This window comes from Cynocephalus volans, chromosome 6, assembly GCF_027409185.1.
Source record: "Cynocephalus volans isolate mCynVol1 chromosome 6, mCynVol1.pri, whole genome shotgun sequence".
NCBI classification, from domain to species: Eukaryota; Metazoa; Chordata; class Mammalia; order Dermoptera; family Cynocephalidae; genus Cynocephalus; species Cynocephalus volans.
This window is the reverse complement of record NC_084465.1, coordinates 16,999,433-17,024,546: the sequence shown is the minus strand read 5'-3', so window position 1 is coordinate 17,024,546 and position 25,114 is coordinate 16,999,433. Positions and strand designations below refer to the sequence as shown.

The following is a 25,114-nucleotide window of genomic DNA, read 5'->3' as shown; positions in this document are numbered from 1 at the left end:
ACAAAGAAATGCAGTTGTCCCTTGGCATCCATAGAGGACTGGTTACAGAACCTCCCATGTACACCAAAATCCACAGATGTTCAAGTCCCTGATATAAAATGGCATAGTATTTGCATATGACCTATGCATATCCTCTGTCATCTCTAGATGACTTATACCTAATGCAATGTAAATGAACTGTAAATAGTTGTTACACTACATTATTTAAGGAATAATGACAAGAAAAAAGTCTGTACATGTTCAGTACAGACACAATTTTTTAAAAAAATATTTTCAATTGAATCCACAGACAAAAAACTCACATATAAGGAGGGCCAATTGTAGTTATTCCTGAGACTAAACAAATTGCTACTGTGGCTTTAAGAGTTACAGCAAGAATTTGTCTTTCAGATAAACTCTTAATTTGTTCTAAAAAGTTGATTGATGATCCTTAGACATTCAGAAAAAGAAGACCATTGTGCAAGACCCCAGAGGGGTGCATGTTAGTGGATAGTTTCTTCTAGCTAATCACAAGACAGAAACTTGGGGTCTTGGGACAGAAGCAGAGAAAAGATGGGAGAAGGTACAATGAACCAAGCATAAATTGCCAATCTCGTAACTGGCAGGTTCAGTAGTTGGGTTTTATTTCCAGAAATCAAGGACATTTATGAGTATTTTTATAAGTATGTGTAAGTGTTCCTGCTTTTCTAGGATTGTATTCAGATAGAAAACTACTATCTACACTGTCCTGTATTTTACTGGAAACTATATATAGCAACTCTACAGTCCACTGTGACATACCTCCAGCCAAGAAAAATACCTGAAAACACTGAAGGAGTCAGGGATTCATGACAAGCATTCATTTCTGGAGCAAAGACTGGTCTTGTGAAGAAAAGACCTGTTCCTCCTTGTCCATGAGATCCTACCTCCATCATACACACCTGCAGCACTGGCAAGACATCTCCCTCTACACTGTGCTGCAAGTGTGAGGTTTAGGGGATCATGGTTTTGTTGGGGTTTTTTTGAGGAAACAGATATACGTGAGTTTTATCATTTTAAGTTCTGTACGCTATCCTGAGAAGTAAATTTTTGGTTATTTCTTTTCATTTTACCTTTTCTTCTTGTATAACTTTTATATAGAAAAAAAACCCCACAAATGTTCAGAATAAACTTTACTGTTTAATCTGCTTATATCTATTCTTCTGAGAGTTAATTATAATAGTAGCACTATTAGCAGACTTTCTAGAAAAGTTACAAAACACAAAAACTAAATCATATTTTCACTGGCACAAGTGCGTGAAAAGCACAAAATGGATAGAAGTGACATTCAGCCTCCAATTTGACTGCTCAAAGATTATTAAACCAAAATATAAAAACATCAAAATCTTAAATACCACATTTTAAAAAACAACTTTTAAGTTTATATAAAGGAATATTCAAAAAATATTTTTCTTCAACTACAGAATCATAACCTGACATTTAGTTGGTTTTCATGCTAACAGTTGAATTATACTAGCCAGCATAAAGGTCATAATAGTGATGGCATAGGCATTACCTGATTTTCTCAGGACATGAAAATTATTCCCTTTATTTTTTATAGCAAATATTTGGGAACACATATTAGGTAACAGTCTCTCAACATAAACTATGTTTTGAGAGTGAGGCACTTTTACATGCTTGATAATACGTTCAGGCTACTAGAGTACTAGACGAAATGAACATTTTCCAATATTAACTATGCTGTTCTGATGCAGGCCTTCATATACCTGATTTTTAAGAGTACAGGTTGTTAGTCTGTGGACTACTGACTTTAATTTGCTAAAAAAGTTCCTGGCAAGGGGTGACATCTGTACCTTACGAGAAAAGGGACTCTTTCTGTCACATGGCTTTTAGTGAACTTACAAACTTTATACATCAAAACGTACAACAAAATGTATAAATTATTAATTACCTTTAAGGGTTTCCAGCAAGTTTTTGGCTACAAACCAACATATGGCTTCGAAGAAAGGGAATTTGAAAAGATCTGGTGTTTTTAGCCTTTTCTCCATCTCATAACACCTAAATGAATAAAATTTGAAGAAATATATTTAATATTAATATTAGCATTTCAAAGTTAAATGAAGGTAACCAACTTGAAAATAAAATAGGCAGGTCATGATATATAAGGCCAATCAAGTACTGTATATTAATTACTTAGACACCATATTTGGATTGAATTGGGATCTTATCCAGGTTCTGATGCCAACAAATATGAGTCTTCTTAAGAATTACATTGAGCATCATAAAAGATCACACCTTGGTATTTGTATCCTAGATTTAACAAAAGTGATTTTACGAGGGTTCCACTGTAATAAATAAAACAGGTCCATGTGTTGGACAACACTGCAACACCCACGCAGGGAGTTTTCTTTAGGCTCTACTAAGCGTTCAAACCCAAGATCACGCTTGGCATTAGTCAAGGTGAGAAGACAGGAACCACAGCTTGCTGCAGTGTTAGCCTTCTGTCAGAGTCCTTGTAGAGTCCATATAGCAGAAGCCATCTCTACCCCAGTGACAGCTCAGTTACAAAGAGATGACATCCACACTTGGTAAGTGTGGGAGCTGCCTTGGCTTGAAACCTCATGCCCTGTAAGAGCTGCTATCTCTTGTAATAACTCCACAGATGCATGGCTTCCAGGGTTCCTCATGGGCATGCCATGTTACAAGAGTAACCAGAGTCAAGGAACCCCAAAGACATAGCTTCCTACCAGATATTTCTAGATTTCCCAGTCCTAATACAATTTATTAATCAGGAATCATTTCTACCCATAAACAATGCTGCCTAGAAACATTCTACCCTCATTACACTACCAGGGGAACAGTTACATAAAGGTCAAATTCTGATACAGAAGGGGATCATATGTTATACCTGAGTCTGACTGAATTTAGTTCATTTTCCTCATTGCAAAAATAGCCAAAGAAGAGCACATAACTTTTAATAAAATTCTGAAATTTCGGGAGATATTATCAAGCTGAATAAGTTACTTTTTTTGTTTTAGATTTGAAATGCATTAAAGTATCTTCCTGACAAAATTTTAAAACAATACTTTTGTTAAAAGTTCCTATTCATAATCATTTTTCAGGGTCTATCTCCATGGAATCTCAAATAAAATATGCTGTGAATTTTTTTAAATAAACAAAAATATCCTATTTGAGAAAGGACAAAATATCCTTTAAATTCTGATGACACAAACCTGAGCTGCATGCCAATGTTAAGGTTGTGCAGAAAGTTCCCCCCAAAAGCCATACAGTCCTGAGAAGTAAGCACAGCATGAATCCACCCTGAAATGGTTAAAAGTATATAAATCAGTGATTTTCAATATTTAAAACAAACAAATGTGATATCTTCCTGTGAAATAAGTAACTCAAAATATCATCATCAGTTTACTTCATACTCCAGTGCTAGAGAAGTTAATGACTATTACAATCTATAGATTCATTCAATTAAGTATTTATTAAATGTCTATTATATGCCAGGCTGTACGCTGAGTTTGAGGAATAAGGTGAAGGTTTTTGTGGGTGTTGCTGTTTTTGTTTTTTACTTAAAAAACACAATCCAACTTTATATTAAAGTAAGACAAGTCAAATCTGGTCTGAATTGGAAAGCACATTTTCCACAAAAAAACACTGGGATTGGCTACACACTTCATTTCCTTAGTGTCATCCTGAAATGAGTGCCCTGAAGAGACTACACAGTGGAAGATCAGGGAACTCAACCTGACACCCAATTCTGTAAGAAGGAAAAGATAGATCATTCACATTTAATTATGTAGGGTTATGATCTTATAATTATAAACGCAGGCAATCAAAATGATGTTTTGTTTTTCCATAAAAATGTTTTCAAAGCGAGAATCATTTCTAAGAGATGACGCCTAACTTTTGGAAGAAATGTCAACAGATGTAACATAAAGACTTCATATAAATATATACACATACATGCATTTGCATGTAAAAATTAGCTTTTAAAATACACAAATCCCATTTTCTTTATATTTTTCATCTTTTGTTCCCTCATTGTGCTGTAACACAATATCAAAAAAAAAAAAACCCTCAAAGGACTTTCAAGTGCACCCATCCTTGTGCCCAAAGGCACAAAGCCTTGAGCTTGACTCTGAAACCACTAGTTAGAAGTCTAAGTCAGCTACAAATCCTATACATCAGTGATTCTCAACAGTGGCAGTATTGCCTGAACAGGGTGTTTGGAAAGTTTGGGGGCTTTTTTGATTGTCACAATGATCACAGAGCACTACTGGCATTTCATGAGTGGGAACCAGAAATGCAACAAGCATAACAGTTCCACACAGTAAGAAACTGTCCTGCATCACTCAGGACTGTCGAGTTCTGCTGGTCGTTCATATATAGACAAAGACTGTTCATTAACTATGTGAGTCTAGAAACTAGAATTCCATTATTAACCTAAACAAAGTATTTCTGCATGATTTTGACACAATTTCCAGCAATACAACTACTCTGTAAATTGTCAGAAACTGTACTTCAGTTTGTTTACCAGTTGCCAACTACCTTATGAAAAAAAATTACATTGCCTACAGCAGTGGTTCTCCAAGTATGGTCCCCAGATCAGCAACACCAGCATCAATCAAGAACTTGTTAAATATGCAGATTCTCGGGCCCACTCCAGATCTACTGAATCAGAAACTTAAGAATAAGGCCCAGCAATCTGTGTTGTAACAAGCCCTCCAGGTGACTCTCATACTCATGACGTTTGAGAACCACTAATCTACACCAATGCTGCTGAGAGAATTTGAGTTGCCACTAGCACACACACGTATCAGTTTGCTGGCTTATGCAGCTTAACCATTTCATTCTGTCCTCTAATACTGCTGTGCCTGAAGAGGCACATATTGAAATAGTGTTTCATTATAAATTACCTTTTTATTTCTTTATATTCCAGTTAGTTCATTAAATCAATTTTTAAAGAAATTATTGTGTAGAAGGCTAAATTATCTATGAAACAAGTTGAGATTTTGAAGAGGGCACAACAAAGTATTTATTATAAAAGGAAGCACTACGAAGAGGATTTAAGGGAAGAGCTTAGCCCATTCATAGTCATTCATTTACTCAACACCTATTTATTATTATACAGATCAGTGGCAAGGCAAGAAAGCAGTGCCTGCGGTAACAGATCCCTGTGAACTCTGTAGGCATTAAGGTCACTCAAACCAGCAAAATACAATTCTCAAAACCATTGGCCTGGAAAAGTCTATACTGTGCATTCATTCATATCTCAAAATGACACACCTGATACCTATATTTGAGGCTACAGCTAAGACTGATGCTCAATCCTTCCTAGGGTCCCTCAAGACATACCCTTTGCCTCCTAATTGTCTCGGGACAGCAGCCCAGATTCTTAGAGCAGGCTTGGCCTTTGACAGCAATGTAGAGCTGACCAGACTTAAAACTAAAGGAAACTTCATCAAAATTAAAAACTTTTGTGCATCAAAGGACATTATCAAAAAAGTGAAAAGACAACCCACAGAATGGGAGAAAATATGTGCAAATCATTTGTTTGATACAGGTCTAGTATGCAAAATATGTAAAGAATGCTGACAAATTCAACAATAAAAAGACAAATAACCCAATTTAAAAATGGGCAAAGGATTTGAGTAGACATTTCTCCAAAGAAGATATACAAATAGCCAATAAGCACAAGAAAAATGCTTAGCATCAACACTCATTAAGGAAACGCAAATCAAAACCATAACGAAATACCACTTCACACCCACCAGAATGGCAAAAAGTAAAAGACAATTACAGTGTTGGAGAGGATGTGGAGAAATTGGGACCCAAATACACTGCTGGTGGGAATGTAAAATGATGCATCTATTTGGAGAACAGTTGGGCAGCTCCTTAAAAAGTTAAACATAGTTAAACCATATGATGCAGCAACTCCCCTACTAGGTATATACCCAAGAGAAATGAAAACATACTTCCACATAAAAACTTGTATACAAATGCTCAAAGCAACACTATTCATAATAGCCAAAAAGTAGAAACAATCCAAATGACCATCATCTGATGAATGAATAAATAAAATATGGCATATCCTACAATGGTGTATTATTGGGCCATAAAAAGATGAAGTACCTAAATGTGCTACCACATGGATAAGCCTAGAAAATATTATGCTAAGTGAAACAAGCTAGATACAAAATGCCACATATCGCATGATTCCATTTATATGAGGTGTCCAGGATAAGCAATCCATAGAGAAAAAAGTATATTAGTGGTTGTTAACAGTTCAGGGGAGAGGGGAATGGAGAGTGACTGATGACGGGTATGAGATTTCTTCTTGAGATGATGAAAATCTTCTGAAATTAGATAGTGGTGATGGTTGCACAACTCTGTTAATCTACTAAAAACCAGTGAATTGTACACTTTAAAAGGGTGAATACTATGGTATGTGAATTTTATCTCAATAAAAATAAAACAAAGCCAAATGACATAAAACACAATGCCAAAACAAGTCCTAACCATAAGAGAAACCCTTCAAGGGAAAAAGAAGTAAAAAGTTCAAGATCAGAATTATTTCTTAGGCAATACCATAAAAGCTACTTTCCAAACATGTTAAAGCCAGAGGATCTTATTAAGAGCTGACTCCATGTGACTGAATATTGACTTACCTGTAGGAACAAATAAAGTATGTCCCTGCTTTACCACACATTTGTAGCATTTATCCACCTTATCTCCAAAGAACACCTCACTCTGGGTCACAGATGAACTCCAAGATTCATAGAGTGCCAAATTTTCATCTGTTGGCTTTATCAGATAAAAAATCTTCTCACCCTAGAAAGAAGTTCATACTATTTTTGAAAAAGCAAAAGCCATTCTTAAAATGGCCTACATTAATGCAATTTCCCAATACAATGATCTAAGTTAAGTTAGATAATTATCAGATATTTTATTTTCAAAAAAGACATATTTAACATACCTGATCAGTAGCTATTGCCCATAATAAACATTTTCACAGGAGCTAAAGCTCCCCCTCCCTAACCGACAAGGAGTCAATAAAGTAGTGTTGAAGAAATAGTTGCAAGAGAAAAGGGTAAAGAACCACAAACATCCCACTGACCTCACATTTTCAAGGTACAGAAGTAAATACATGTTAACAGGCCCGAGGTTGCAGAGTCATCTCTGCAAACTTTGCCCTTTCTCCCATGATCTATCACATAATGATCATTTTTAAAGATGTGTAAATAAACTTCCGGTAATGAACTAACTCTCTGCTTCCTCATAAAAAAAAGGAACAGGAGCCCAAGGACACAGCATCAAATATAGTCCAGAGCACTGCTGAGGCATAGACATTTGATATAGATGAAGATTTGGTTCTAGATCAGCACTCTCCAACAGAACTTTCTGTGATGATGGAAATTTTTTACATCTGTGCTATCCAATATAGTTGTCATTAGCCACATGTGGCTACTGAGCCCTTGAAATGTGGCTGGTGCAAATGAAGAACTGAATTTTTAATTATATTCAATTTTAATTATTTAAATTTAACCACATGTGGCTAGTGACTACTGTAGTCAACAGTATAGTTCTAGATAAAGCAAGGTGGATATAAACTGCAAAGGACTGGTATTTTTATGGGCATTCCTGACTTATCCAACTAGCTGGCCTATCTTAACCTTAAGGCCAGAAGCAATTTTTACTGTAATTTTGGTCTTTCTTAGGTATTTGATTCAGGGATTAATGGATAATTGACTAGGGGGCAAGAAACAAAAAGACAAAAGGCTAAAAGAAACCAATTTAAAAGATGGGGGCAAAAATGGAATCTAAATATAAAGAATTCATGGCTCTTCCATTACTTGGAATAAAAAAAATCATAATGCTTAAAGGCAAAGTGATAGATCCTACTTAAAAAGTAGAAGAACTTCCTCCTTTGCAAATGTCTACAGCAAATGAATGAACTACTAGAAAAACATGGCTATATGTTTTTGTCAATAAGAGAACAAAGAAATACCCCAATCTTACCCAGAGGACATGGTACCAGACTGAAGTTCCACCGAAGTCAATGTGGAAATCTGTATAGCTGTCTTGAACTCCCATTAAGCAGTATTTCTGAACAAATGGCTTGGGAAACACTGAATCATCTGGCCAATAATTTTCCACCCAGGAAAGTTTTCTGGCTATATCAGGGACCTCCACCAATTCAGACATCCTTTTAAAAAAGCAAGCACACACATACACACACACCCATATCATGCAAATTAAAACTTCTTAAAATTGCTTCTCCATCTCAACCCAAACCAAATAATTAACTGGAACTCAAGGTTAGCAACAATACTTAAGTATAAAACACATCTTATTTCCAAATATTCTCTGAGCATGCCAAAGCAAAACTTACAACATTGCTACCACTGGACAACTTTAGAAGTCACAATTATGTTTCTTACTAAATTAAATACATCATTAAACTACCATTTAGCTAATACTTAGAATGCTAAACCAAAATGTCCAGAACTACTCACTTTGTATCTGAAAATTCAAGGCTGATCACATTTAACACTTTTGGTCTGTTAGGATTCGTGAAGTATTTAACATAATTGTGAAGTGTCATTTTGCTGTCTGCCTGCCTTGCCACATCAATGACATCTATCACTTTGTCACCACCTGCAGAGAAAGATTGCAGTCTTATTATCGGGCTTTAGAGTTATATCATTAGATGCCCTAAACAATAATGTTTTAAAGACCATATTTAGTTGGTATAATAATTAAGCCAATTATAAAACTACATAGGCAAAGATTCTTCCCATATTCTTACTTTTTAAGTTCAAATCAACCTTTTGAAACAAGGGGACAGTTTGAGGGGGAAAGAATAAAGCAATAAGACAGAGCTGAATAATTAACACTATGTAAAAACTTACATGGCTTACAAAGCTTTCTACATACCAATGATTTGTGTGCAGTTTGTAATGACAAAAATACATTATATCGGTATGTGAAAACTGTGCAACACTTTCTGAGTTTCAATTTTCTTATGCATAAAATGAAGGGACTGGCCTTTCTCTTTCACTTACATAATGCTTAAGATTCTATCATTTTGAAAAACAGATCAGTCATTGGGGAATTAGTGAGCAAACTGACCAGGATAAACAATTTCTGCTCTCCTGATAGTGTCTTCTCTTTTAATATTCTCCTCAAGGAAAATACTGGTGGCTAGGAAGCAAAAATCAGTGCCTATGTCTGAATGCTCACGTTCTGAATTGTGACTATAAAACCATGAGATGAGGCTTGTGGACCACTGCACTCCCAACCTAGGAAAGATAACCAGTTTTACAATGGACTAAAGGATAGGGTGGAATTTAAAATATGACAATACTTAACCAATCTGAAATAGAAGACAAATAAATGCCATTTTCTTACTTTAATATAACTTCACATAAGTTAAGAAAGTGTTGCCTTGTGGACTTCTTTATTTTATCTTTAGGAGGTAACACAATTCTATTACTAGTACTATATTTAAATGAAGTGCTTTGCAGTACTAAAAGTTAGCTATCGCAGTTTGAATACTTTTTCCTATATTGACATTAATTAGCCATTTATTTTACAGTGCTATCTATGCAAATAGCTTTAGGTTAAACCTCAGCCTCATTCCCCAATTTATCAAATATTCAAATTTAGCTGAATATCTAGTCATCACATTTAACTGGATTTCCTCAGTGAAACATTTATCAATGAGTATTATCAACCAACGGCTTGATAAAGAGACATGGAATATCTCAGATATTCCATGCTAAGGAGATAATGTACTGTAGTGGATGTACAATTTTAAGTCAAGGTAGATTTGGGATCTAAACCATAAATAATCTTTATTTATTGCTAACAAGGAATGACATCTACGTGCAGTCAGCTTTATCTATAAATATCATGATGAGAATGAATGAAATGACTGAAAATGTCAATAGTATGGCATTAGGTACAGGGCTTTTCCCCTTGTTTCTATGCCTTTCTGGGCCTCAAAATCACAAATTAAGTCCAAACATCATTAAATAGCAATATTCACCAAGTCATTAATATAAAAACGGGTTTGAAAATGATCTCATTTTATGGCCCTTCCTCTATAAGCAGCAGGAGGTCACAAAGCAGGTTCCAGAGGACTAATTATGCAATTGGTGTACTGGGGTCCAGAATTTTGTACCTGTATTCTACAGATGGCTAGAACCAACTCAATTTCCCAATGTCTTCTTGGTGTCTGTAGCTGTCCCTCAATAATGGTTTTCTCTTAGCAAGTATTGGAAAATTTAATGATACCAAAGAAAGGATGAGGCTGGGTATATAAGAATGGATATACTGTTTCATTCTGTTTTACTGACAGCTATAGGTCTGCTGAGAAAAAAGTTTTCATCATAGGTGACACTGAGTTTTACTTTTCCTGACCCAGGAAACTGAACTCAATTAACATTTCTTCACTCAACTTTTATTATTAAAACACTCTCATTTTTACTTATACCATGTTTTCCCAAGTACTTAGAGAAATCAAGTTCGTACCTACATAACGTTCCACATCCATCACAGAAAAAGTAGGTGGAGGAAGCCTGAGTCCTAGATCATCTAATTTAGGGACCATTATAGGGACATCAAATCCATGTTTCTCCAGGTATCTTTGTGTCAGCTGGCTGCCATGCATCTTTACAATTATTTCATCGGCACTAAGGAAAAACATAAAAACAATATGTCATTTTGTAGGTAAGTTAGGTTTAAAAAAAATACTGTGATAATAGGTTAATTCATATACAGTATAATTATCTATATCCATGGTTCTCAATTCATAGATAATATAATCTACTTAATTCAATAGATATAATTGGAAAAATATATAAAATGCTCTAACTATAAAATGAGGAAAAAAAACTATCAAAATATTTCAATAAGTGAATTTTCAGTAAATTACACTAGGAGACATAATAAAATAGTAGGATGCTTAAAAGTAGTATTATAATGAATAACTGGATTTAAGAGAAATAAAAAGATCAAAAGAAGCCACTCGATACAAGCTGTACATAAGGAATAAGAAGAGCAAAAGGTAAGGTGCACATTAGATAGCATAAGGATAAGTAAAAACTGACCATATTTTATCTGGCTACAAACTTCTACAGAAATATCTGTTAGACTTTTCAAAGTCTAATGGGACATACAACAATTAATTGTTGTTCTGCATGTTGCAGGATGACTACCATCCCTGCTCCTTTCCCATTGAGACATATGTCCAAAATGCCCCCATTGAAAACTACTGATTTAAATGACCTATCATAACTAGTATTTACTAAGTTCTAATACTAGGTAGTCACTTTAAGCCACTAAAAAGGGTTGGACCTCCAGCTGCCCTCTCTGATGATCAGCATGTCATAGGCATTACACTTAAGCGTGGTTTGTCTCTCATCACTGTCTTCCATCCAACCACAAATCCAAAGAACTCCAGATCTCCTTCAATGGGGTATTCTAGATTGTCATCTCCCAATTGCTCACAGGATACAGCTGCTGTACATTCAAAATTAAGTGCAACACTTCCCATAAAGGTTAAAACACAACAGTTTCCATTTATACAATCAGATCTTAACTGTTGGATCTCATCTGCAGCCTAGGTGGTAAGGAGAAGACAAAATAAAAAGGAGACACTGGTTCTCTGAATTACTGGGCTCTGACCTTCTCACCTTCTCAATAAGGCAACAGCAGTTGGAAGCCTAAGAAACTGGATATAGACTTTTCCCAGACAGTCATATAAGTGGATGGCTGAGATCTTCACTTGGCTCATCTACTGAACCTTGAGTTCTGCACTACCTTTTAGTTTCCCCAATAGGCATCCACAATTGTCCCTCCTTCCCTCAACCTCTAAGGATTAAATAATTCCTTAAACTCCAATCTGAGGAAGAATTTTAAATCACTTGTACTCCCTGATTTCAAATGTTTGGTGTTTTACTTCCTCTCTTCATCACAAATATATAGACACAAGTGCTTAAAATACAGGTACAACATAATTTGCAAGAGGAAAAAATTGGAGACAAACTAAACTTATATGGGGATGGTTAGGCAAATTATGTGATATATATACTATTGCATACTACACGGCAGTTAAGGAGGTAGGTAAGTCTACATAACATTTAAAGGATACCTATGAAGTATAATAGAGTAAAAAAAGGCACGTTTACAACACTATGCATAACTTAACCCCATTTTATTTTTTAGAAATTATATGCACACATAAATCTATACTCATAAATGTATTAAATGTTATTATTTATGTAGAAAAGGATCTCAAAAGACAGACACTGTCTTAAAATACTGGAGGGGGAAGATAACCCATTCACTTTATTTTATACATTCCTGTGTTAATCACATCAAGTATGTGTAATTTAGTAATGTTGTTATTCTACTATGGTTTTAAATGATGTAAAGGTTTATGGAGTTAAAATAAAACAAAAAACCCTCAATTAATGTTAATTACAGTTTGGACACTTGCAATCATCTCTGTAACCTGTTCTCATTTGTGTTCACTTTGGTTGAAAAGCCACATGAATTACTAGGCCAGGGTTTTAACACTACTTTTTTGGATCACAAACCTATTTGAAAAAAATGAAAGCTATGGCTCCTTCTCTGAAAAATGCACACTCACACATTGACACTAAATTGTATGTGCAGTTTTAGGGAGCTCACAGGGCTCTCTGAAACCCATCAAAAGACCCAGACTGAAAACTCTGGCCCTAGGCTCCCAAACCAACCAAATATCATCCAATAAAAAGGAAAACAAACATTTCTCCTAAGACTTTTAAACTGATAAAAGGGAATATTTGAGAACAAGGTTTTTAACACCACAAAAATCATGTGGAAGCACTACATTTCATATGTTTTCTTTTTGTCTCTCAGCAGACCCGAGGGAGGCAATGGTAGATGCTTATCATTAGGTTTCTGTTTAAGGATTAAGGGGCAGAGGGATAGAGAGGAATCCTAAAGACTGAGGAGAAATAGCAGGAGTTTTATCATTTCAGGATCTGAAATAACTCCATAATAGGCTGCATGTGATACTGTGATTTAAATTTAAATTGTGCTCCCCTCTTTAACAAGCCTGGATATGATCTTGTGTAAAAGCCTATTAAGTATTATCACTTTAAATAGATGTCAAGCAGTGAGTAGGAAATGATCTAAATTAGCATGATTAAATGGTTTATAATGCTTTTGACTTTCTTTGAGCCACAGACAACTCAAATAAACCTCATTATTTAAAACACATCAAAAAACCCAGTCCTACAGCCTCCAGAGGCTAAGCAATGGTTGTGTGTGCTTCTGGTGGACTTAGGGTACAGACAGATATGAAAACAACGTGAGAAAAAATCAGAGTTGGAAAATAGGAGGTGAGGGGAAAGAAAAAGAAGCAGCTGCATGTCATAAGGAACCAAATGCTGGGAACAACTGCCTCAGATTAGTGACCCACGGTTAAGAAGTACATTTTTACATACTGGTGACCCAGTATGCAATATACATATAACAAAAATTCCATGAACTATGCTTATTTATTCCTACTACTTGCAACATACTGATTTTTCTCTCCTATTTCATTAAAAAGTAAAAAAGTGAAAAGCCGGTTGAGAATAATGAGTTGAAGCCTGAAGTTTGAAAGCATTGCTTTAATGTCACTTTATCAGCCAACAGTCTTAAATTTTCTTTAATCAGAATAAGTTTCCATACCTTGGGAAGATTCGAGAACGTAATTCCTTAACAAAAGTTCGAGTTCCAGCTTGCACTGGTTTGGAACCATCATCAATTTCTGTGTAGTCATGCCTGTGCCAGTTCCTCCTCTTTTTCACTGGATTTTTTAGAAGATTAAAAACAAAAACAAAAACAAGTATTTCTGTTAACTAATGATACTATATACTTTCTAATCATTATATTTTAAATAATCAGAAATAACAATTCTAAGTACAATAAAAACACTTGGGTTTTAAATGCACTTCTAGGTTACAGAAGTAAATTTTACTTAATGTAATGCTGCAATTATAGGCAATTAACTGTGGGTTTTTTAAATGTACTCTTTACTTCAAAATAATTTAAAAATTAAATCAAGGAATTCAAATCAGCAGATGAAGTCCTCTATAATATCCACACTTATATATACTATAGAATTTCCAAATTATTTAAAATTATGATTTTCACTACAACATTACATCAAAATATAATTATCCAGATCATCCAAATCCTCCTTTTAGGTTAGGGCATTTTATCCCACATCAGAAATTATTTTGGGCTGAGCCCGTGGCGCACTCGGTAGCGTGCTGTGCTAGCAGCGCGGCGTCGCTCCCGCCGCCGCGGGTTCGGATCCTATATAAGGATGACCGGTGCACTCCCTGGCTGAGCGCCGGTCATGGAAAAAAAAAAAAGAAATTATTTTAACAGCATCATTCCCTTCTCTTTTATGTGAAGATTTATTTCCAAGATATGCACAATTATACTGAGACAAAGAGCAGGTGACAGTGGTAATTAAAAGAAGACAGGTGGGATGACAAAATAAATAACTTTATGGTTAGTTCTAACACTAAGGTGCTGTGATTCTACAGCTCTGGGAGGCTACAGTCTTGAGCAGTCACAGCAATCAAATAAAGGAGATTTGGATTTGCTTCCTAGTTCAGCCACTAACTTCTTCTGCACCCTTGAGCAAGTCACTTAACACCTCTAGATCCAGACTCCTCAAGGTGGGAATGAAGCGGATGAGTTAGACTGCTGATTTTCAAACTGTGTCCAGGAATCTTTAATAAAGGGGGAGATGAAGAAAAGACCAAGGGAGGAGCTCTGGACCTCATTCCTTTTTCCACCAGAGTTGCACCACCTACTAGCTCTTTTGTGTACTATCAATGTAAGATTTCGGTTTTAAATCCTTTTTTTAAGATTGAAAATCACTTTTAAGCCGAAAATTTTCATGACTCTGACTCTGGAAAATGTATTCTAATGTCTGCTTAGAAATGCATCAAAAAAAAAAAATTATAAGATGGAGAGATAGTGGGAAAGTTACATAGATAGATATGTGGTAAAGCAAGTAATATAAAATGGTAATAGTAGGATCTAAATGGTTAAAGTTTATAGATGCTTGGTATAAAATTCTTTCAACTTTTCCTGTATGTTTTGAACATTTTCATAAAAAAAACATTAGGGGAAAAACGACTCTATGATTCCAAGTTATGCTAAACCTTCACCTTACAGGATACTCATATGGATAAGGAGACACACTAAATAATCAACAGGACTGGAAATCAGGCTTATTCATATTTAAGAATCTAAAACAAGATTCCCAAGTAACTTATAGAGGCCTGATCTTCAATATGAAAGAGTAAATCCCATTTTAAAAAATTCTCATGAGAAAAATTTAGAATCACAAAGCAGCCTTCCTAGGAAATCCCTTCAAGGCATTCTTTGTACCTTATTTTTTCTCATTTAAAATCACTCCTAAAATTCAAGGATATTTCATTCCAGGTTTTTTTCTACTATGTATAGATACATAACTCCATTTTATTTTCAACTGAGATCACAATGCTTATCTTGCTCTCCTTTCTTATTATATAACAAGCATTTTCTCCTTATTAAATATTCAGTAACAATTTAAAAGCAACCTAGAATTTTAAGATGTAGATGTACCATATTATAGTCATTTTCTGCAGTCAAATGCTCTGCCACTGAGCTATACCCCCTCTTATAGTCATTTTCTGATTCTTAAGCATTTAGTTCATTCTGAATTGTTCTTCTAAGTTGAGATTAATATTCATATACTGATTTGTTTGTTTCCCTGATTAGCTCAGGATAAATTCATAGAAATGCTAGAAGAAAGATCAACATTTTTAAGACACTTGCTACATATTGCAAAACTGCCTCTAGAAAAGTGGTAGTAACTCACATTCACATTAGTGTTATATAAGCAGCCTATTTCAAAGTGCTGAGTTAAAAATGAGCATCACCATTAAAAAAAAAAAAGCTGCTCATTTGACAAGTGAATTATGATACTACATTGTTTAATTTTAATTTTTGCAGAGACGATTAATCAGTGAAGCACACTGGCTTTGGCACTGGCAGCTATGGGTTCAAATCCCAGCTCAGCCAAATAGCTACATGAAAGAGCTAGTTAAATAATTTTTATTCATTTTTCACATCAAGTTGTTATAAGTATCAAAGGAGATAACATATGTCAAGTAATTACTTACCCACTATAGTAACTCATGTGTAATAAGCTGCCAATTACTATCATTTCCTTTTAAATGTGCTGACTTGTAGGAGGTTAACAGAAGAATATAATTGTCCTGTTGGGCCAACATACTTAGAACATAAAATCTGCCACTGCAAAAGCTGACTGGATTTCTTAGAGTAAGGAGGCCACTGAAGGAATATTTGAGTAGTGGTCATAGGGAAAGAAGAGAAAATTTTGTGTCTGAATTGCATGTGCCTGGGGAATACAAAGAATATGTATTTAAATGTTTGGCTGTTTTTTGATATCTGCCTTCAAATAGAGTTCTAATCCCCATTAAGAGGGTAAAGTTTAAATTCCTCATATTAGGTGGGTATTACACTGTCCAATGGTATCTATAATGATTCCTGGGGAACTCTAAAAGGAACAGGAAACCCTAGGTAGCAAGCTGGAGAGGCTAAATAGCAGAAGGAAAAGGATCAAAAGGGATTACCCAAATTGGAGGTGGAAGACGAGGGGTGGAAAGGTGAGCCTTAAATCAAGATAAAACAGATTACTGGATCTTGGGCATTTTCCCTATGAGTACTCAGAGCTGGACCTTTGCCCAGAAGATAGCAAATGCCTGATCTCATGCTCTTCAAGAATGAGAAGCATAAGAAGGGCCACGAAGTAGGGAAGCTTCTCTCAGACGCATCATTACTCAAAGTGCAGGTCATGATCCATTATGGACTGTGTAATCAATTTAGTGAGCATGAAAAGTTTTTTAAAAAATTAAATCACAAAGGAAAAACACAAAGTAGAGTGCACACTTGTGGTAGCACATTATTCTGCCTTACAGTAACTCACTTAAAATTTCACAGAGGTTAGATTCAAATTACTTCATTTGGAGATTAATATACTTAAATTCTAAACTGAAAACATTACAACTTTTAGTTCTGTTTCCCTTGAGATAAACACTGTATTATTTACTTCCTACAAGAATTACTCTTGGTCAGCAATTATTTCAAGTTATATATCACATAGTTCAGAGCTACACAGAGGAAGATCCTTTAAAAATGTTCATGACAATAAACTAGTCAATTACACATAAAACAATTCTACCAATTTGCTAACCTCAAGTTTTATACTCTGTAACTAAGAAAATAGATAACCTATATTTTACAAGGAAATATTTTAGTGCATTCACATAGCTTAAATTTCTAAGTCTCCTACAAAGAAATAGGGAAAATTAATACTTCTAATAAAGCAGATGAGCAGTCAGTTGTTAGTAAGCGTCTTTTCAAAAATTATTTGTGTATAACACCAGAACAAAATTTCTACTAAAAAAAAAAGTACTAGAAAAAAAGCTGCATTCAAAATAAAATAAAGAGGTCACATAGGTTACCTACATATGACCCAAGTGTGTATGAAGGTATGTTCAGGCAAACATTCCTTCCAGTTTTAAATAACAAAAGTCTACAGTTTTCCCTTTAATATTGTAAACACAAAAACACTAATTTGCAGCCTAAGTTTAAAAAAAAAAAAACAAGTTATAATCCAAAGCCTTTTAAGTATTTTTTCTTACATTGGTGCAATGACAATATTTCAATTTATTCTTCTGAAGCATCTGTAAAAGGCTAAAAATAAATATCGTTAAGTGTGTGATATAGGTATACTTCAGAGGCTTCCCTTCCTTGCCCTACCCTTTTAGGAAGAAGAGTGTGGTCAGAGCTTAGTCTGGACTTATCCTCTGTACCTCTATCTTCCTTGGGACCTCAGGAGAAGGGTTTCAAGCAAAGAGGATGGCTGGGCAGAACTCTAGGCCATACTCAGTATAACAACCAAATTCAGAAGATGTAAGTAATATTTTAGCATATCAACACTCTCATTTTCTCCTAAAAACATAATGCATGTGTGCATCAAAGTCTTATTCTGCATACTGTTCCAAAATACTACTGAAAGATCTTTTATTAGTGAGGAGATAAAAACAATTAAAATTGGTTTACAGAATCAGAAAAATTTTACTTTACCACACTCCTCAAATTGAAAGCTTTGAAAATATGTACTTCAGTTTGGGCACTCTGCAATGGCAATTAAGAATAACAGTATTTTTTCCCTTAATCTTTTGACTTATTTAATAATTCAGACAAAAACTGCATTCTAAATACCCTCAATAAAATCTTCCCTATAGTTCTTGGTGGGTGTAATATAACTAATCAGAGTATGGTTAAGGTACTATCACATACATTAAGTTCAAAACATCAATTTTTACTTAAGCATCTAGTACTTACTCAAGGAGGAACCATGTAAAACTGCACAGTTGGGACAGTGATACAGGTCAATGTCAACAGCATGATGTTCTTCTACTCCAACACAGCTAAGATAAATAAAAATAAAGTCAATAAGCAAATAAGTCAAAATTCTTTACTAAACTATAATACAATGGTTGAAATTTAGCTAAGAAATGTACAACCACATCACTGACAAATTCTGTAGAGCACAGAAACATATGCAAGGGTAAATGTTATTCTCTTCTCTACACACTTGCTAAATAATCGTGGAACAGAGTATATCCAAATATATGCAAAGTGATTCATTCTTAGCAGCAGTAGAGACATCAGAAATAATACAATTATATGCCATAAAACCCTCAACCATTATGTAAATGCCACCTGTTATAGAATGAATGTCAGTAGATACAAGTGAAAAGAAAAATCATAATGAAAAATCTGAAAATTATTATGAGCTGAACAACGACGAAAATACTACATAATAAAATTTGTGGGATGCAGAATTTATAAACAGAAATGTATGGCTTTAAATTTACGTGTCAGAAAAAAAGAGGCTGAAATTAACGGCTAAGCATCTACCTCCAGAAGTTACAAAAAGAATAGCAAAATAAACCTTAAAAACAGAGAAAGAAGGAAAAAGACAAAAGCAGAAATCGATGACATAGAAAACTAACATGTAACAGAATACTGAAGCCAACAATTGATTCTTTCAAAAGACTTACAAAATTGGAAAACCTCTAGCAAGATGAAAATAAAAGAGAGAAGACGTAAATTACCAATATTATGAATGAAAAAAGAGACAGAACTATAGATTCTATAGACATTAAATGTAAAAGAGGGTATTACAAACAATCTTACACTAAGATTAAAAAATATAAATATGAACGAGCCTGTGTCACAAAGAAATAGAATACTGAATAGTCCTGTAACTATTGCTTAGTAATTTTTAAAATCAACCCACAAAGAAAACTTCAGGCCCAGATGACGTCACATGCAAGGAATAAATTATTTTAATATTATATAAAATTTGCTTCAGAGAGAAGGAAAAAAGGACTTACTCTCTAACTCATTTTATGACAGCATAACCTTCATACCAAAACTTGGATAGGATGATTATAGGTCACCCTCATTTATCATTTATGAGAAAACATGTAAATATTAAGTTGGGTTTATACCAGGAATACAAGGTGTTTTTTTAAAACTAAAAATACCAGTCAGTGAAATTCACCACATAAATAGATTAACAGAAAAAAACCATACGAATATTTTTTTTTTCCTTCAGCTGGGTGGTACGGGAATCTAAAGCCTTGACTTTGGTGTTACACCACCACACTCTAAACAACTGAGCTAACCAGCCAGCCTCTGTATGACCATTTTAAAAGATGCAGGATAAGTATTTGATAAAATTCAACATTTACTTATGATTAGAAAGCAAACAAACAAAACTTTTTAGCAAACCTAGAAGATAGGTCCATAATCTGGTAAAGGGCACTTCTAAAAAAACCTATGCAAATAACATGAAAGCAGTCACTTTGAGATTAATAACAAGACAAGAAGGCCTGATAGCACTACTTCCGGTGAACACTGTGCTGAGGATCAAGCTGGTATAGTAAAATGAGAAAAATAATTAAAAGGTATAGGGATTGAAAAAGAAAAACAAAGCTGTCATTTGCAAATGCTATGCTTACACATGTAGAAAAAGCAAAAGAATCTATAGATAAATTATAAGAATAAAAAGGAAGATTGCTAGATACAATTAGTACATAAAAATTAATTGTATTTCCATATAACAACAATATAAAGCTAAAAAATAAAATAAAACAACATGTACAACTGCATAAAAAATGTCAAGAACACTGGAATAAATTTAACAAAAACTACGCAAGATCTCTAAGGAAAATTATAAAACATTATTGAGAGACTTTAAAGAAGACTTAAATAAAGGGAGATATGCATCATGATCATGGATGTGAAGCTCAATAATGTAAAGATATTAATTATCCTTCAAGTGATTTATAGATTCGATTTAATCCTAATCAAAATCTGTGGAACCTGACAAGCTGATTCTAAAGTTGATGTGGAAATATAAAGAGCCAAAAAATTCTTAGAAAAAACAAAAACCCCACAAAACTACAGATATCAAGACTTATAGGTACAGGAATCAAGGCAATATGGAACAGATGCCAGTGCCAAAAAACAGATCCATGCATATGTGGACACATATGTAACATAGGAGGCAATGCAGAGCACACAACAAGGAAAGACTTTGCAATATAAGGTCCTTCAACACTTCTTATATATCTGTATGAGAAACAAAATTAAATTAGACACAATGTAGATTAAAAACCTAAAAATACACAAAAGGAAAAGTACAAAGTTTGTATAACAAAGAAAAGAATCTTTATGACCTTGTGGCAGGAAGCATTGTCTTAATCAAAACACAGAAAGTACTGTCCATAAGAGAAAAAAAGGGTAACTTCGGCCACATTAATTTCTGTTTATTGAACTATAAAGAATGAAATAGTAAGCCAGAGTAAAAAACAATAGTGATAACAGCTAAAGGATTTACAGCCAGAATATAATAAATTCATACAAATCAGTAAGGGAAAAAAAGAGAGAGAGAAAACCCAATAGAAAAGTGGACAAAAGATTTGAATAGGCACATCATAAAATGAAATCCAAGAGGCTGATGCACACATGAAAAGGTTTACCCTCATAAGTAACTGGAGGAAATATAATTAAGACCACAATAAAATACAAGTTGAGTATCCCTTATCCGAAGTGATTGGAACTAGAAGTATTTTGAATTTCGAATTTTGGAATATTTGCATTATTATACAAATTGAGCACCCCAATCCAAAAATCCAAATTCAAAATGGTCGAACGAGCACTTCCTTTGAGCGTCATGTCAGCACTCAAAAAATTTTGGATTTTGGAGCATTTCCAATTTCAGATTTTTGGATTAGGGATGCTCACCCTGTACCATAATATACCCACCAGACTGGCTAAAACTAAAAAGTCTGATGATACCAAACACTGAAGATGATGTGGAGCAATGGGAACTTTAATGTACCACTGGCTGGAGAATAATCTGATACAGCCACTTTAGAAAACAATTTGCATCAAAACTGAAGAATCATGTATTCTATAACCAAGTAATTCCTCTTTAGGTAAATATACCTTAAAGAAACTCATGCAAGGGCCAGCCAGTGGCTCACTTGGGAGAGTGTGGTGCTGATAACACCAAGGCCAAGGGTTCGGATCCCTACACAGGGATGGCCGGTTAGCTCACTTCAGAGAGCGTGTGCTGACAACAAGTCAAGGGTTAAGATTCCCTTACCGGTCATCTTTTAAAAAAAAAAGAAAGAAAGAAAGAAACTCATGCATATGTGCACTAAGATATCTACCTATACAGGAATGGTTACAAAATCATTATCTGTAATAGTCTAACAACAGTAAAATGAATATATTACAGTATATTCTCATAATGGAATTCTATATGGCAATGAAAATAAAAGGACTACAGCCCTATGCAATAAATGAATGAATTCTACGAATTAATCAACACCAAGTTAAAAAAAAAAAGACATTAAAAAACACATATGGTATATTCCATTTATGCATAAAGTTCAAAACCAGGGAAAGTTGAAGTATAGTGCTTAGGATGATAAAACTATGAAGAAAAGCAAGGATGAGATGAATCATAACAGGACAGAAGTTTCCTCTAGGGAAATGTGACCTAGAAAAGATTGGGGGAGGAGCGGTATCCTGGGGTCCTCGGTGATTGTTATTACATAGGTGTATATTTATGTTTTAGAGACACTCTTCTCTATTGTTATTTCACAACTGAAGTACTATTAAGAGTGAAATTCTGTCTACAACCATGTAAAAAATTAAGCAAACAAAAATCTTGAAATGTATTAATCTAATAACTACAACATAATATTGAAAACAGTGAATTATAGAGATCTTTGGGTACCCTAAAACAAGCCAATTCTCTCACCTGAGAACTACAGTACATTTGCTACCATAAGGTATTTGAGAGTCTGAGTAGAGCCTGGTGCAATCAAGTCCAAAAAGTCAAAACCAACTAGATGTCAAAAAATAACATGACATTGCCATCTGAATACTGAATCCATGTAATTGAATCAAGTAATTGCAATTTGCTTTTGAGTAGAACTGAAATTTACTTTATTTGTCCCATTTGGATTTACTTCATTGTTTCTCACAGAAAGCAAATGATAAATATGCTAATTGTTTAAAAAGTTATTTTAAAAAAAATAAAACTGAAAGACTACAAATGTCCAATCCAATAAGATAAACCTTATGCAAAATTTTTCATAGATTTATGCGCCATTTTCTGGGTCCACAGTTTCTTATAAGATACTCAAAAAGGTTTCTATCACCCCCAAAAAAGGTTAAGAATCAACGGATGGAGAATTCACACTTCCCGAATTCAAAACTTAACAAAGCTACAGTAATCAAGACAGTGTGGTAATGGTATAAGAATAGACACAGAGATCAATGGAATAGAATTGAGAGTCCAGAAATACACCCTAACATTTATGGCCAAATGATTTTCAACAAGGGTGCCAAGATCACTCCATGGGAAAATAACAGTCTTTTCAACAAATGATACCAACACAACACACATGTGAAAGAATGCATCTGTCAGTTGATTAGAGTGCAGCCTTATAACTTCAAGGTCAAGGGTTTGGATCCCAGAACCCGCCAGCCGCAAAAAAGCAAAAAGAATGCATCTGGACCCCTACCACAAACCATATACAAAATTAACATAGATCCATCATATACCTAAATGTAAGAACTAAAGCTATAAAACTCCTAAAATAAAGCATAGTAAATCTTCACGGCCTTGGATCAAGATGTGGTTTCTTAGACCCAACACCAAAAGCACAAGGGACAAAAGAAAAAATAGAGAAATTGGACTTCATACGAAAGTCTGAAGGCTTCTGTTTTCTCAGCTTAGTTTGATGTGAGAAAAGAGAGGTGGGAGGAAAGAAAATATAAAATAGTCTGTAGAATGAATGACCAAGGAACACAGTAACATCACTAGTCAGTGTTGAGAGTCCATATGAGGTTTGTGTTAACAAATTCCAGACCATTTCTGCACAGTTATGTGACTTTTTTTTTCCCCAGCAACGTTCAGCCACGTGATACAGGCCCAGAAGAGAAGGTTGGGTCCATCCAGAGCTGGGGATTCTGTAGGTAAAGACCACAAAAGGAGCTGAAGATATTTACAAGGGAGTTAATATAATGATGATTTATAAACAAACTCCATGATAAACCCTGAACAACAAAGGTGTGAAGACAGAAGGTAGCGAGAAAATGGAGAGATGATCTGAGGGGTCTCCTTGCAATCAAACAGCAATGAGTCATCCAGTGAAAGGCCTTGAGAAAGTGACCTGTAAAGAGCGGAGATTATGCTCAAAGAGTAGAATGTTTCGAATTTGACATTTCCGAGGTAGTCTAAACAGCGATAAAGTCCAAGTGTGATAACAGTGGGTAGCTAAGATGGGGCAAAGAAAAAGATCACTGCAGACAAGTGAGAAGATGTGTCAGAGCTATTTCTGCAATCAATGAAAGAGAGTTCAAAACCAAACTTCCCTAATTTTGAAAGTGAGGTTCATTAATAGGTGCTGCACTCCCACCAGAACAGAAACTCAAGGCCTCAGAAGCCTATCTGGCACTTCCAGAAACTCATGGTTTGTCTTCTCATACCTTGCTCTACCTTGACTATGGCCACATTCCTCACTCTTAACAAGTGATGATGACACCAAAAGAATTAAGTAAAAAGCAAAAAAGAAAAAAAAAAAGGTTAGATGTGTCCTGAAAAACCTAAACCAGTATAAACTCATCTATAAACGTATAAGATACATAAATAAGGGTGACCCCCACCAGGCTTAGGGAAGAAGAAAGAGATAGGAACATTCCAATTAGTTAAAGACAGTTTAGGCAAAACTTGGCTATTAATCCTCAAAGGTCCTCTCTCCAACTTCTACTGTTCACCTCCCCCCGCTTCACGCCATATAATCGGACATTTACTAAAATGTCAGTGATGTCGTCAGGTTTTGGCCAATTCTAATCAACTGGCAAAACATGTATAGCTACATTTATTTTATAATTTCAACACTTAATAGTAAATTTGGCAAATAAATAAAAACAGTAAATATGATAAATTAGTAAATCAAAAAATAGTTTGAACTGTATAAAATATAATTTTAAAAAGTCAAATTTAATAACATAAAAATTTAATGTTCCTAAACCAAAAGTAATTTCAAATCTTTGAAGGGCACTAAAAGGAACAACTACATAAACTTCAGCTTCTCTCTCACAGAAAGGGATAACTTCTCCCTACTATTTATCATGCCCACCCATTCCATCCCTCACTCACCCCCCACTGAAAGAATTCTAGAATCACTATACCTTTAACAGATATGTTAATAGCAAATGCAGCAGGACACACAAAATGCACAACTCTGAGAGCAAATTTTCTAAGAATCACTTTCAAATCTTGGCACATAACCTTCTTTAGTCTCTCTCACTCCATTTATTTCCCATAAAACTTCCCTTCATATACAAATCGTCACACTTTGTCCTAAAGCAAAATGCTCAGTGTTTATTAGAC

The 25,114-nt window shown here is 34.6% G+C and overlaps 1 protein-coding gene across 1 annotated transcript in view; it reads right to left on the bottom strand.

Annotated features, from left to right (window-relative positions):
- KDM7A (lysine demethylase 7A) overlaps window positions 1-25,114 on the bottom strand; it is a 78,617-nt gene that overhangs the window by 28,910 nt on the left and 24,593 nt on the right. Inside the window, exons 2-9 of the mRNA XM_063099531.1 lie at window positions 18,469-18,554; window positions 13,720-13,837; window positions 10,528-10,688; window positions 8,508-8,649; window positions 8,011-8,197; window positions 6,660-6,822; window positions 3,213-3,300; window positions 1,931-2,037 (exon numbers count right to left, since the gene is read on the bottom strand). Of these exons, the coding sequence (XP_062955601.1) occupies window positions 1,931-2,037; window positions 3,213-3,300; window positions 6,660-6,822; window positions 8,011-8,197; window positions 8,508-8,649; window positions 10,528-10,688; window positions 13,720-13,837; window positions 18,469-18,554 (1,052 nt within the window). The remainder of the gene's footprint in view (window positions 1-1,930; window positions 2,038-3,212; window positions 3,301-6,659; window positions 6,823-8,010; window positions 8,198-8,507; window positions 8,650-10,527; window positions 10,689-13,719; window positions 13,838-18,468; window positions 18,555-25,114) is intronic.